The 15,939-nt window shown below is 45.4% G+C and overlaps 1 protein-coding gene across 1 annotated transcript in view; it reads right to left on the bottom strand.

Annotated features, from left to right (window-relative positions):
- Positions 1–15,939, bottom strand: part of COL22A1 (collagen type XXII alpha 1 chain) — a 298,462-nt gene that overhangs the window by 62,503 nt on the left and 220,020 nt on the right. Inside the window, exons 40-43 of the mRNA XM_050800296.1 lie at positions 12,174–12,209; positions 10,508–10,561; positions 9,205–9,249; positions 4,342–4,389 (exon numbers count right to left, since the gene is read on the bottom strand). Of these exons, the coding sequence (XP_050656253.1) occupies positions 4,342–4,389; positions 9,205–9,249; positions 10,508–10,561; positions 12,174–12,209 (183 nt within the window). The remainder of the gene's footprint in view (positions 1–4,341; positions 4,390–9,204; positions 9,250–10,507; positions 10,562–12,173; positions 12,210–15,939) is intronic.

Here is a 15,939-nt window from a genome sequence, read left to right as displayed (position 1 = left end):
TTGATAACTGTGTTTTGCTTGGAAGAGTAGCAGAGCTGAAAGGAGCTCACCTCTTTGTAGACCTTCTCTTATTGTACTCTAAGATGAGATGCATCCATGAGACATTGCAACTGTGGATGGATGGATGGATGGATGGATGGATGGATGGATGGATGCAAATAGAACTAGCCTGATGACACCAAAAATTCTAGCCACTGAGATATTTCTGGACTTGAGCGTGCCCTGGTGATTGGAAGCCATTCTTTGCAGTGGGATCCATAACACAAAAAGATTATATCTGAGTAATACAAAAACCTCACAACTTTCCTATTTCTTTCTAATTTCTGGCAGGGTTCTCAACCTGGGCCTGTTGTACACTATGCAGGATTATTTCCTGAAGACCAGAACTGTCGGAGACCCAGACCTACCTGTGAGGGAGCTAGACTCAACTCACTGACTCAGTTCTGGAATCCAGTGAGCACAGGGTGAGATCACCCCAATCTGCAGTCTTACAGATGTTCACCTTGGCTCCAGATCTCCTGGGACCCCCCAGTCCCTCCTGGCTCTGCACCAAAGTCCAGTTCAGAGGGCAGTTCACACTTTCTCTGAATGTATTGAAACTGGATAGGGTTGTGTTTCCAACCAAATGGGCTTGCCCATACTCCACTTAAACCTCTGTCCACCTGGAATCATGGCTTCATCTCCCTGAGTCTCCTTATCTGTGAAATGGGGATGTCAAAGTCTTATGATAAATGAGACAATGAGTGGAAAATGCCTGACACTGTCCTGACACAGAGTGAAAACACAGTGACTTTTAGCTGCTACATGTGCCATTACGGGTTTGTTTCTTTTCCTCCGTAAATCTGTGGCCTTGTCCCATTTGCAGATCAGATGACCTTGATCATCAATACTAGCTCCCAATCTCTGGGCGTTCTGAGTTATCTCAGGCAAGTCAATTAATATTTTTGAGTCTATTTCCTTACCTGTAAACAAGGATCATTCTTCTACTTTAGGAGATTGTTGTGAAATTTAAATAAAATAATGCATACAAAGTACCTAGCATATTTCAGGGTTCATTGTATGTAATCTATAAATGTTCTTTCCTTCTGGTCTCCACCCGTTCCTCTGGTCTAAGATATTTTCTTTTCTTTTCCTTTTTATTTTATATTTTATTTTATTTTATTTTATTTTATTTTGAGACAGAGTTTTGCTCTGTCACCCAGCTTGGAGTGCAGTGGTGCAATCTAGGTTCACTGCAGCCTCTGCCTCCCGGGTTCAAGCAATTCTCCCAACTCAGCCTCCTGAGCAGCTGGGAATACAGGCATATGCTACCACGTCTGACTAATTTTTGTATTTTTAGTGGAGACAGGGGTTTTCCCATGTTGGCCAGGCTGATCTTGCACTCCTGGCCTCAAGTGATCCACCTGCTTCTGCCTCCCTAAGTGCTGGGATTACAGGCATGAGCCTTCGCACCCTGCCGGGCTAAACTATTTTCAACAAACTCAGCTTGTTATGTCATTGCATGTAATACTGTACTTTGCATGGTGTGAAGTACCAAGTAAGCACTCAACAAAATGCTGACTACATGGAGGAATGCTACAGTCTTTGGTGTGTAGAAAAAAACAGTCGTTGCTTCCCAGGAGAAATGATCCACCTTCTCACTGGACATCTGAATCCTCGCTACTATATTTCTACCAAAGAGTTGCGTAGCTTTCATCTCCAAATCTCTATGTGACAGGCAGAGAACTCACTAGCTGCCTGGACTTCATCAGACAGTTGTCAGGAAGTTCTGGCTCATGTAAAGATGAAATCGGATAGTACAGAGGCTACGCATAAGGCTTCAGAGTTGGTCACACTGGGTTTGAGTCTTGGTTCTGCCACTAGCAGGTCTGTGACGTTGAATAAGTGGTTTGCCCATCTATGCCTCAACCTCTTCATCTGTAAAATGCAGACAGCAACAGAATCCTCTCACAGGATTGTTTGTGAGGATTTAATGAAATAATATTTCTGCAAGGGAGTCAGGTAATGGAGACAATTTTAAGAGGACCTCCTTGGGAACGGATCCAACTATGGACATTCATTTAACAGGAACTCTTAGAATTTACTACCCAGTAAGTTCTCTAACTATCAGAAAGAGATGTACGAAGTTATAAAACTCTCTGGGGCAGAGACAAATATTCCGTAATATAATCTCAGCAGGGGAGACACCTGCCACCCAGCCACCTAGACCAGACCAGCAGACTCTAACTTACAACATCAAGATGGCAGCCAGTGAGTGCACAAAACAGGGAGATGAAGATAGTCTGCTCCCCAGACCTGGCCAAATCCACTCATCCCAGGCTGTCGACTACGGAATTTCCAGGATAAGCTCAGCTCTGTGACACCAGTGAGACTCCACAGGCCACCCTGCATGTAGGCGCTTTCATTCATTCTGGGGTTTCCAGCTGCTCCGATAAGCAGAGCTGCATACTTTCATAGTGAGGAAATATCGATTTGACTAAATATCTGTCTCAGTGCTATGGCCATGAGGAATGATGCTTAGCCATTTCAATGCTCACTCTTATTATTGACATAAAGATTGGGACATCTTGAGGTTGAAATCCTCTGGGTGAGGCGTGAAGGGTGGAGAGGGCTGGTGGCTGATGAAAACCCAGCTCCTTCTAGAGTGAGGGAATTAAGAAAAATAATCCAGGCTAATAAAAGCCTGTAATAAACAAAAGATGGAATCAATAGATAATGATTTCTTGTCATGTCCTTGACGGTGGGGAAAAAAAAAAAAAAAAAAAACTATCGCACTTGTCAACAAAAACTGGTAAAGATTGTTCTGCTACTTATTTTTTAATAAAATGTGTAATTTTCCCATCAAGGCATCTCAATTTGCAATGAGACTGAACACTCCAGACTCCCAAGAAGGTTTTCTTTTTCTTTTGTTTTCTTCCCTTGGCTTCATGCATGAAGTAGGGATTTTCTGAAATCACCCAAGTGTCTTTTAGAGAACAAGAAGGAAGGCAGGCACTAGTCACATAAAATGCAGTGCCAACCCTTCACCCAGAGTTACGACAGAGGCTTCAAGTACAGGCAGCAGACGGGGCCTCCTCACTCACTGTAGCACGCCGGTTCTTTCTGAAGTACAGACCCTACCTCTCTCTCCCTCGTTCAGAACCTTTCCCAGCTCTCAACATTGAAGACCCCAGGTCCTTGGTCAGGCACCTGGACACCTGTGCAACTTGGCTTTCAGGCGTAACTCCAGCTACGCCCTGCCCTATGTTGGCCAAGTTATGTTCAACCTCTTAGGACCTTTTCCTCTCATGGGGAAAGCAAATGTGGTTCTAGAAACCTGTCAAGTCTGCACTCAGATCTGGGTTTGTCCTGGTTAAAAGGCCCAGCAGCCCATGTCACCTCACTGAGCCTGTGCTCTGGTCTTGGCCCAGCAGGACCCAGGTCCAGGCTGTTTGACTCTGCCACCGGCCCTCCTTTGAGAACACAAGTTAGTCCTGGGTAGGTTAAAGGCCAGCCTCTGGTGTCAGCAAGGAAGGATTTTATTCTTAGGAAGTCCTATTCTATTCCATTCCATTCATTGACTCAAACAGTATTTCAGCCTTCTTATATGCTAAACAACACAACACATAGTATTAACCCCATAGAATATTTGTGAAAATTAAATAAGGGAGGCACATTAAACATTTAGTACATCGCAGCTCCAGATAATATTCTGCTCTACATCTGCAGTGATCAATAAGGCAGCCACCAGCCACATGTGGCTATTAAGTATGTATAAAGAGGTTGGTGTGATCAAGCACCTGAATTTTTAATTGCATTTATTTATTTATTTATTTTTGAAACAGGATCTTGCTCTGTCACTCAGGCTGGAGTGCAGTTGCATACCCATGGCTCACTGCAGCCTCTACCTCCCGGGCTCAAGCGATCCTCCTACCTCAGCCTCCTGAGTAGCTGGGACCACAGTCACACGTCACCACGTCAAGCTAATTAAAAACACAAAAAATTTGGGTAGAGACCAGGTCTCTCTATGTTGCCAAGGTTGGTCTTAAGTTCCTGGGTTCAGGGCTCAAGCAATCCCCGCAACATGCTGGGATAATAGGGGTGAGCCACTGTGCCCGGCCTGTATTTAATTTTAATTAATTTAAATTTAGATTGAAGCATGTGGCCAGTGGCTGTTGTATTGGACAGGTGGATTTAGCACATCACCAGCCACATGGTGATTTCTCAACTAATGGTGCTGCTATTATTAATACTACCAAATAGTTGTTAAGACAAAAAAAAAAAAACCCAACTTATTATCAAGATCTCCAATCCCACCATCACCATTTTCAAAACACATGCATATTTATTGTATGCTTTTACCTTAGCCAAGAGATTTATGTCCCCTGGAGACAGTAGTGAAGAGAGGCCCTGTCAAAGTAAAAACAAACAACACATACATACACGCATATATACAGTAAATGCCAGGCATCTTGAGAAAGCAAAAGGCCTTCAAAGTGTGACACAATGGGTGGCACACTGCCATGCATGGGATACGGACAGCCAGTGGATGTCCTAAGCCTGGGAGCCACAGAAAGAAGACTCTTCCAAGACAGCAACTGCACAGCCTGCCATTTGTAGCCAAGTCTGACTGACTTCGGCCTTTTTCCTTCCCTACTCTCCTTCTGTTTGCCCCTTCTCTTCTCCCGGTGGTCCCTCTTCCCCACCACAATCAAAACCTGATAGGTCATATGAGCACTGTGGGAGACAAAGTGGCAAACTGTTGGCAATCTGGATGGTCGTGGATGTCTCAAATGAGCAACAGCTGTTATTATCAGTCATTCACAACCTAGTATGAATTTAAGCCAATGTCTTCAGCTCTCCCGGGTGAAATAGCATTTTAAACTTCATTTGTCATTATGGGTTAAAAGTCTTTCATTCCAGAAAGGGTATTTCAGAAATCAGGAGTAATTACAGAGCCTCTAAAGGTATGTAGGAGTCTGCAGGTGGCTGAACTCATGCTCAAATGCACTGTGAGTTGGAGCTACGGATTGTGTCTCACAATCACCGCCATCCTGGAACCCAAGACAGGGTGGAGGCTCAGAAAATATTTGGGTGCAAGGAACATAAGATTAGGAAGGGAAATGGGGATTAAAAGGCAGACCCTAAAGGAAAGAAAGGATTCTTAGGTAGGACTTCCAGACTGGTGTGCTACTTTGCAAAATTCTAAATTTTACAAAGAAAAGGAACACCAGAGGACCCAGGCAGCAGAGGCAAGGTGGTAGACTTAACAACTAAATGCATGGTGGGTGATTTCTCCTCATTAAGTTTGAGTTTAGGTGTACGAATTATGAATCCAGTCTGTCATTTTGGGGAGGCTGAAACCAAGGCAATTGTTCAGGCTATTTCCCCATCCCTGACCCCATGGGCTTTCTGTCCCATCCTGTGGTTAGCAAAACCATGAAACAGGTAACACAAGTTCGCTCAAGGTAACTGCCACAGTGGCTTGAAACGTGCTGGTGGTGTTTCCTGTGTTGATATGATCAGAAATTCAATCAACGCTCTGGGCTATTGCAAGACGGGATTCCCTGAGAGAGTCCGGGGTTGAATTAAATCAGATTGGAGGTGCTCAAGGAATTACCCACACTGCAGTAAGAACTTACTTAGGATGCAGCTGCTAAAGTCAAGGCCAAGACCTGCCCCACCCCCCTCCTTAATTATCTGAGTGAGGTCCTCTGAAGAAAAGGCAACCTTTGCTATAGTAATTTATTAAAACTTTTAAAAGGGAAAGGTGTTTTATTTTGAAGCCGCATTTGTTTCCCCTGGGAAGTTTAATAATAGGAAAGGGTTCATATGGTTCAAATTGGTACATTGTAATGCTGCTGGCATTGTATTACTAGGGATATTCTTTTTTTTTGTTTTTTTGAGACGCAGTCTTGCTCTGTCACCCAGGCTGGAGTGCAGTGGCCGGATCTCAGCTCACTGCAAGCTCCTCCTCTCGGGTTCACGCCATTCTCCTGCCTCAGCCTCCCGAGTAGCTGGGACTACAGGCACCCGCCACTTCGCCCGGCTAGTTTTTTGTATTTTTTAGTAGAGACGGGGTTTCACATCGTGTTAGCCAGGATGGTCTCGATCTCCTGACCTCGTGATCCGCCCGTCTCGGCCTCCCAAAGTGCTGGGATTACAGGCTTGAGCCACCGCGCCCGGCCTACTAGGGATATTCTTACACTGCCATTGAGCCTTTAGCATAATTAGGGTGAGTTATATCACACACAATGGCTGGGCACCAGTTACAAAGGGAGAGAGAACGAGGAGTGGGTTTTCAGTCTAGGTACAGTGTGGTCTTGGATACAATTTCATTAACATCTTGCTGTGACTCATTTCTGCCAACCTCATAAGTCTCAAAAGACACACAGAACCAGCATGTGGATGGAGGCAGTGGCCTTGTGAAGGTGGACTCAGGATACGGCAGACTGCCATCTCTGCCTTCTATGAGTCAGTCACTCATGTCACCTGTTGTTGGGCCCAGTGGGCTCAGAGAACAGTGGACAGCATGGGGATGTAGATGTCAGTTTACATCCTACCTAGATCCTCCCCATTCTTGGTGCATCCTTACCCCTGGTGCTGGTTACACAGCCGATAACTGACTGATGGCAGGGTGAAAAGAGCTGGGCCTGGCCTCAAAGTGGGACAGCTTTGTGGTTTCATTCACAGTCCAGAGTTTCATGTGGGATCAGGCAGGGACTAGGCTTGACTTGAATCCACATTTTTGACTGTTTTTTCCCCTGTCATGTCCTGCTTCCCTCCATCCTTGTAAGTTTCTCCTGAGAGCACTCCCTCAGTCAGTCACTAGCGTAAGAATCCCCACTGCAGGCTGTGCTTCCAGAGAACTCAATCTGACACAGAAGGAAGATCCTGGAACAGGAATTCTATGCTTCTCTCCAGGTGGGTGCAGCACTGGGGAAACACTTTGGGTCACTCTCTCCACCCTCTGAGGGATGAAGCTGTGTAATTAAGAATTAGCTCAGCAGGCCAGTGTTGTCCAAACCCTGCACATTCCAAAGAAATGTCCAGCTGCTGCCTGCTTCCTGGGAATTACCTCTATGCCCTTGGAATGTCCTGCCTGGTAAGAGTGTCTTTGTTTGCCTGTGTTCTTGGGTCCAGCCAGGTAGTTAATGCTAACAATGTGATTTATGGTGGGTGCCTTGGACACACACCTCAGTCTGACCTCCAGAGAGGATGAAGACTTAGTAATTAAGATCAGCCATGTGGGCACTCCATGCCTGGGTGACCGACTCCCAATATAACCCCTAGACACCAAGGCTCTGGTGAGCCTCCACGGTTGCAACACCTTGTGAGTATTGTCACACATTGTGACTGGGAGAATTGGTGCTGTCTGTACAACTTCACCAGGAGAGGACAAATGGAAGCTTGTACTGGTCTTTCCTGGACTCTTTCCTGTGCACCTTTTTCTCTGTTGATTTTAATCTGTATCATTTTACTGTAATAAACCACTGCCATAAGCATAACAGCTTTTCTGAGTCCTGTGAGTCCTTCTACGAGTCACTGAACATGAGGGAATCCCTGAGACAACCATGCCTTATTTGATTAGTGAGCTCAGAAAGACCCGAGAGCCAATGGGCCATACTTGGGACCATCCGGGAGGAGTATGTTCAGTGAATCTAATAGATCTTATCGCTTCTCTCTTCTTCTCTCTTCTCCCTGTCTCTCTCCCCTCAGCTCTCCATTCTGCTGCTGACCACCTGAGAGATAATCATGATTATCCACATTGTCAGCTGCATTATGCTGACTTAACTATCTTTGCAGGGAGATGTCAAAGTCCAGATCTGGCAGAGGTCATCTGAACCCCCACTTGACTTCTGGCCCAAACCTCACTCTCCCTGCACTTCACCAGAGCTTTGTACTTTGATAATGAAGTGGCCTCTGTGAGGTTTATTTGGCTCTTGCAAAGCTGACTCCACAGGGGAGGAAACATGAGTAATTAAGGTGTCCCTAACTTCCAACAAGACTTTATACTCCTCTCATTGGAAGATCTTCAATGGAAAGTTTCAGGACCCTTAATGGCAGACCAGGATCCCTGTCCAGGTCTCTGCCGGACCCGCCAACCGAGATAAGGGATGGGGGGTCACCCACACCCAAAGGGACGTCTGTGCCTTGGGTCCCTGTCTGGAAGTTGTCGCAGGCCAGGCTTGCAAAAGAGACAGGCAACCTCTCAGATCCATCTCAAGGTGAAGCTTCTGCCCAGGTGAGCATCTTGCTTTCTGAAACCAGACTTACAGCCTCACCCTTGAGGCCTGCGATTCCCCAGTATTGGTTGCTGCTGTCTCTTTCATCTTAGGCAGCTTCTTCCCCAGGACTCATCTCTCTCCCCATCTGCACAGCTGCCTCCCACTCTCCCAGGCCAGCGCATTCCCAATGCTCCTTCCCTAGAGGGTCCACCTATGGCCAGGCTACTCAGCTAAACCTTTGGGGCTTCTCTGGCATTAGAAACTCAGTCAGAGGATGTCCCAGAAGAGGAAGGTACCTCGCATCAGGGAAGCCTATAGGACTCTCGGGTTGGACTAAAGCCACATTGCCACAAACCCAACATTCAGGGTTGTCCCTGTCTCCTCAATCTTTCACAAATTCCCCTGTTCTCACTGTGAGGCAAGAAAGAACATTTCTTCCACGTTAAACAGAGGGCAACTGGGAAGGCTGACATCACCCAGTCAAGTGCTAGGAAACGGGCAAGTCAGTGATTTGCAATGGGTGCTGCTGTTGCTCATTTGCTCACCCCAGATCCACTTTTCACCCTTCTCTGTCCTGTTCCATGCCTGGGAGGTTAAACCCCTGGAATGTATCCCAGGCTGGCTTGCCTGCTGGCCCACAGTTGAATTCCCCAATTCGAGGCACTGTCAGGAAACCGGAGGGTGGGAGACATTCCTACCTCCTGGCCTCGGACCAAGCCTTCTGCAGCAGTGTTGAACCCATGACTGAGCTCCTGTGTGCAATCCCTCTCTCACCATTCCACTCTCCCCGGGCTTTGAAAACAGGCATAATGGTGGTAATGACTTCCCACTATGGTTTATCTCTGGGTCTTACAACATCCCATATTAGTTTCCTCTGCCCACAGTTTTGTCAAAGGTTCCTTTGTTAAAACCTCTTGAACCTTCTGAGTTGCATTTTTTATCTTGCTTATGCCCTGACTGATAGTCAATATTCATCCAGAACCATAAAATGACATACTGGCTTGCCAGGAGGCCCTCTTTCTCCTGGATTTCCTGGTGTACCCTAAGAGAAGAAGGAAAGAAAACATTAACTGTGGTAAGCACACAGTCCTGACCCACTCTACCCACAGCCTCTGCCAACCTCTCTATCTGCTAAGTGTAATTCAGTGGGAAAAAAATCATCAGACCATGAGGATTGGCACCAGTAAAAATGCATGGTTTCCAATCTCAGCTGAATACCCAAGGCTTCCCAGGAAGAATCTGACAATGGCAAATGTTTAGAACTACCCCCATAACTCCTGTCCTAAACACAAAACTAAAAACAACTCATGTACACAGAACATGTGCATGCACGCACACATACACACACACACACACATATACACAGACACACACACACCCTGTCTTAAATTTTCCCAGTGCTTTCCCAAACACAAATGGAAAGAATGGCTTTGAAAAGTAGAAAAATACTTCTATTAGACTGGCTATAAGAAGTAATGCTGAGAGTGGAACAGTGAAATTTGAATATTTGGAAGCAGGAATGAGAGAGTAACCTTCTCTTTAGAAACAGAACCCAAAGGAGAGAAGGGAATTTTGTTGTTCCTGCTTATAATGAGCTAAAACTATAGAGATGAAAAGATGTATGTCTAAGCAATAAATATCACTGCTTACTAGTGCCAGACACCTTTGTCCTATAAGGACTCATGGTTGTCATTTACCATTTGGTCGATGAGTATGGATCAAGTCCTTCTATGTGCCTGGCATGCTGCTAGGCACCAGGGACCATGAGGATGCATAAGACACAGGGGCTCCTTCTTAGAGCTCAGAGATGGCTGGACAAAGGCCAAACAATGGAGATACGAGATGACTGTCATTGTCACAAAGTGGGAAGTAACCCATCCGCACAATGAGCATCACGTACATCTGTGGAATTCCACGGAAAAGAGAGAGCCATTCCAGGGAAGGGTCAGGGGGGACAAGTCCCTGGAGAAGGTAGTGCCTGATTCGAGCAGAACTGACTGGGGTATGTAAGACTTTGATTAAGAAATTAGGGAACATTGTGTGGGATACCCAGGAGTTGAAAAGATTTTGAAAACTTAACACAAATAAACACAGGAAATAAAACTGGATAATAGAAAATTACGAGCCACACTCAATTGAACAGCAAAAATAAAAAGCATGCCCATGGGGCTTCCTGGAAATCCTCAACCGGGCTACGAAGTTGGCCACATGGTCAAAGGAGGCCAGGAGATGGTGGAGGGTGGGCTTTCAGGGGTCATGTAAGGGCCTTCACTGAGTCCACGCCATTTCTCTGTACTTACATCCTGGCCGGCTGGGCCCTGGGGGCCGGGGAATCCAGGTAAGCCTCGTGATCCCTGAAGAAAAAGAAAAGAAGACATTGACACCCCATAATATTGTAAGCAAATAAGGACACTCCCTCCTTGGCAATAGTTGGCTCTCCTTTGACACGTGGTCTGTTGCTATGAGGAATCTGATGTAACACATGCGCCAAAGCACCCTGCTCAGAGCTTACTCAACTGACGGTACCACGTGGGGGTACATGCTCAACACACAGAGAGAATGCTCTGGAAAACCTTCATTTTGAGGCTGACAACTTGGACCCCATTTGTATAATTCCTTTGCTTGAGTGAAGGGGACAGCTCCTGCGGTGAGATGGGCCTGAGCTCAAACGCTGGCTCACTCCTTTCATGTCCTATGGATAACCAGCCCCAAGAGCTGCTAACCAGGTGGTTAAAGAAGTTTCCTTATGCAAGACCCAGCACAATACTGAGCACATGCCCAGCGATTACTACTCTTTGCAAGAAAATAATTTCTAGCTACAAATTTCTGGACAACATCAGGAAATGACACACGTATCTTTCAATATGGATCTCATTTCCTATAAGATTTTTCCTTAAGTAGGTCTAAAAGTGGGAATTCCTGGCAGTTGCTGGAACTGTGCTACAGGGCTGCTCAGAAGCTGACCCTGCGTCTCCTGGGCCTTCACAGACCTCCTCTCACACCAACCCCTCCATCTAGAGTCCCACCTGTTTGCCTCTGCTTTGCAATAACTTGCTCTGAAATCTCATGTCTATCAGTTCACTACGTAGTACCTCAGTTTCTTCATCTATAAAAATGGGTATAAGGAGCCCTGGTAGCCCTGTGCTGGGCATGGTGGCTCACACCTGTAATCCCAGCTACTGGGGAGGGTAAGGTAGGAGAATTGCTTGAACCCAGGAGGCGGAGATTGCAGTGAGCCAAGGTCGTGCCACTGCACTCCAGCCTGGTTGACAGAGCGAGACTCTGTCACACACACACACAAAGCAATCCCTGTCCTGAATTCAGAAATCATATAAATAAAGGTTATTTAAAATATGTTCACAAGACACAAGGTACAATATCATCCCAGTTGCTACAATGCAGCTATTTCCCCTGGGGTGAATTTATAGGAAATCATATTTTCCCAGCAAACGCATGCACAGGCATGTCATGGATGGTTGCTGCTCCTAAGAATGAAGGCTTACTGAGAGGCCTCCTGTTGCTTCAGCATAAAGTCAGTCCATCAGGTCTCCACAGTGGCTCTGGGGTCTTGCTCTGCCCACATGACAGATTAAGAGCAGTTACCACATTGGCTCACTGCCGTGTGGTTGGGGTTGGCAAAACCAAGATTCAAAATTAGTTCTTCAGGCAATTTGGCTGAATTCATTAAACCATGGCCACCCTTCTATGTTGAAGAGATGCCCAAAACAGAAGCCAGTCTATTTGCCCCACTATAATACGGGCATGGCATCCCTTCTCTGCTCATATGCACATCAATCACACTCTGTTCCACAGGTCAGAGTTCGTACGTTGGAGTCTGCCCTGTTCAATAATGTGAGCAAATTTCAGAATCTACTTCAGTTTTTGGTGCCTCCCATTTAAAACTGCTTTGATTTCAGCAGGATTCCTCGTATAGAAACTCATCCCTTTATTTAAAGCATACTGTACCGGGGGGCCTTTGTCTCCTGGTGGTCCGGAAGGGCCCTAGAAACAAACAAACAAGTATGTAAGCAAAGTAGAAATGACATGCTGATGTAAACAAGCTATGGTGTTTATTCCTTAGACAGGTCCTCAGTTGTCCTGGAAGGAGTTACTAACTTCCTCCTACCTTGAAGCCACACTGCCATACCCTCTTACCATCTACCCATCCACAAATGTTGCTCATGAAAATCTCTCTGGAAGCTCCTCCACTTGCCCCTCAACTGATGCCACCCTATCATCATCCCTGCATAGCTCCTGACACCTGGGCCCAACTCTACTTTGTAGCTCTAGTGTGAGGTTGAACCCGGCAGCCCCGACTTCCCTGTATTGCACCCCCTTGGACATGCACTGGCTTTTTCTGCTCAGGAAAGGATGGTCATGATAATGACCACATTCCCCAGCCATAGCCTTAGTGGCTGAGGCTGCAGTAGTCAAGCTCCCTTCTCCAACAAGGGGTGCATGCACACACACACACACACGCACACACACACGTGCACACACGCGCACACACACGCGTGCACACACACGTGCACACACACGTGCACACACACATGTATACAGACACACAGACATGGGCCTGGCATCCTCCATGGTGCCCAGTTCTTTGCCCAGACAGAATTTGCCTTCTAGATATCATGCTTAAGATGCTGTTCATTGATTGACTGGAAGGCATTCACATGCAGTTTCAAGTCTTGCAGCGAATGGGACCGTCCCTTGCCCCTGGGGCTTGTGCATTTCCATGAAGACTCTGTCCTGCCTTTCTACCTGGAAACCTTCTTGTCACTCTCTGGTTCTCCTTTGAGAAATCCCTGCCTGTGGAGAGCCTCCTCTGGCTTCTCCCAGGGTGCTCACTGGATAGTCTCCGCCCCTGCACGTGCCCTGCCTAAGACTGAAAGTCGAGCATTGTTACTGCCTGTTGGCCTATTCCTCTTCACTGAATGGACTGAATGCTCCCATGAGGTGGCTGCCGAGTCTGCATTCTTACCATGCTCTCTCCACACTCAGCAAGCGCCGTGTGCATTGCAAGAACATAGCAGACTACAGCACAGCAAATAGCATTTGATCAAAATGAAAAATTTAAAGCACAAGGAGAACTTGAGAATCAGTGCCAATCATCCTTTCTTTTCACTGACGATCAAACTAAGTCCAGAGGAGAGAGAGAGACGTGCCCAAGACACGCCAGGAATCACTGGCCAGGATGAGGTTAGTCTCACATTCTGCCCTCAGTCCCGTGTGCCCTGCATCTCCCTGTAGCACAGCCCACGAGAATGTCCCTAGGTATTCCCGAGAGAGCAAAACGATTTCACACCAATGCCAAGGTTCCTGCAGTATGGTGGCAGGGGTAACCTAAAAGCCTAGCCATTAAATATGCCCCAGAGCAGTCTAATATAAAATAGAATAAGCATCATTTTAAGTGTGTAGTTGGGCACTAGAGAAAGTAGAGAAAATCTCCAGAGGTCTAGAGAAAGAGACAACTGAGAACAGTTCCCTAAATCTACACAGACCTGCCCTGGAGAGGAGCAGGACTTTGAGAGCTGTGTGGGGACGGGAAACGAGGCTGGAGGCCCTTTTGATCTGGAAGTTGAAACTCAGAACAGTAAGTAAAGTCAAATCTTTCAGTAGGTTATAGCAGGGGTCCACAGGCTTTTTTCTGTAAAGGGACAGATAGTCAAGTGAAGGGGTAGAGAAGAAAATGATGTCAAGGAAGCTCACCCATCTTTGTCTGGGATGCAGGTGCATGATGACGGAAGCCTCCTCTGAGAACTCACCCTCAGGGCCCTGCCCTCACAGGCATCTGGGAGCTCTAAGTCAGAAGTCCTGCAGAACTTCAGCTCAAAGCCAATGTGCCTACACACAAGTCAACATCTTGGCACCCAGAAAGAAAATCCCCTAGGAGCATACAGAGCAGCGAAAGGATCTTCACAGAAAGATTCGCAAAGGCACAGAACTGCAATCTCAAATTACAAGGCTGTTCACCACAAGGACATAACGAGTGGTAGAACTGAGTTTCCATGAACTTTGGAGAATGGGGTGGTCAGATACAGGCAATAAAAAAGGTCTATTAAAATGATTATATATAGAGGAAAAAAAAGAAAGAAAACCACAGAGAAAATAACATGGCATTATCCAGAAAGATCTGGTAGGTATGAAAAGAGCCAGAGTACATTTTTAGAAATAGAAATGTAGTCATTAAAATAAAAAAAAATTGTAATAACCAGATTAATTTGAAACTAATATAAAATAGGAATTTCCCAGAATAATTGTCTTTAAGAATCATGGCAAATGTCACTTCCTGAAGAACCTACGCAGACTGGCAACTGAACTAAAACATATATATATATATATATAATTTATTTATTTTATATATATATATTTCTTAAGACACACAATGATCATGACTGAACAGTGCAAATCACAGTAAATTTCTGAAATTATTCATTTTTCCCTCTTGACCAAATGAATGATAAATCACCAGAATGTAGCACATTTGCTTCTCTCTTTCTCTTGAGATCTCCCACCATTTCTCAGAATTCTATCTCATTCCAGAAATGGCTGAAAGAGTCATACGCACACACAGGCAGGTCTGGCTAGGGAAACCGAGATGAATGAATAACTCACAGCTGCACAAAGGGGACTTGCAGCTATTGGTCTATATGCCAGGAGTGGTCCTATCTGCTCCATACACAGATCATCTCACTTTAACCCCAATCAGAGGCCTACAAACTGGGTATTATCAACATTTCATTGCTATAGATCGAGAAACGAAAGCTAAAATTCATTAAATAGCTTTCCTAAGGACAAGCAGAAAAAATGATGGACTCAGCATTCCACCTCTGGTCTATTTGACTCAGAAGCCAGTGCTCCCCTCATTCTACCTCACTGCTTCTGTCACGGTGTAGGTCAGTGGTGCACATGGGCCACCATACCTGCATTTGAATTGTGTTCCTTTCACAGTAGTTCCCAGGGAGGATGGATATGTATTCCTTAAGGAAAGGGCGTGAGGGATGGTTTGTTATTGGCCTGGGAAATGTCATGTCATTTGAGAGTCACCCTTTGTTTTCAAGTTAAATCCCAGGATCCACTTTAAGCATTTAACTTGTTTACCATGCCAGGCTCTAAATTATCTTCTTATGTCATTTAATAGAAAATCCACGTTGAAGGATGTGTTTTTAAATTAAAGGTCTTCATTTCAAATCTTAGCTTATCAATCATCAGCTGTTTGACCTTAAGCAAGTTACTTAGACAGCTTCTCTGACCTTCACTTTTCTCAGCTGTAATACAAATCTAGAGTATCACCTTGCCTTGTGTTATCAGAAATAAAAGAAGATACTACAAGTAGTGAAGCAGGCAGTGCCCAACCATAAAAGTCTTTACCATGTCTATCCTGTTAGTTTACTTTAAGAACGATAAAGGTGTGTTGAAGAAGGGGATTGTACAAAGACTTTCTAAAGTCATTCCTATATCTGAAGCTCAAATATGTTTTCAACAATTACAACCCTCTTCTCTGAAATTACGGCCTCTGATGTGTTTGTTCAAGAGTCATTTTACCCTAATGCCCAGATTTGGGCCTTTGATACCAGTTTCCATTAAGAGAAACTACTATGACTTCTTGAAGAAATGACTGATCAGAGACCTGGACAACAAATGTACACAACAAACCTAGAGCAAGGAAAGCATCAAAGACTGCTAAGTTGTGTCAAAGGTAATCAGGATCAACTTAAATAGACCTCCA

The sequence above is a fragment of the Macaca thibetana genome, chromosome 8 (assembly GCF_024542745.1).
Source record: "Macaca thibetana thibetana isolate TM-01 chromosome 8, ASM2454274v1, whole genome shotgun sequence".
Taxonomy (NCBI): Eukaryota; Metazoa; Chordata; class Mammalia; order Primates; family Cercopithecidae; genus Macaca; species Macaca thibetana.
The sequence above is the reverse complement of the archived record's forward strand: the minus strand, read 5'-3'. Positions and strand labels throughout refer to the sequence as shown.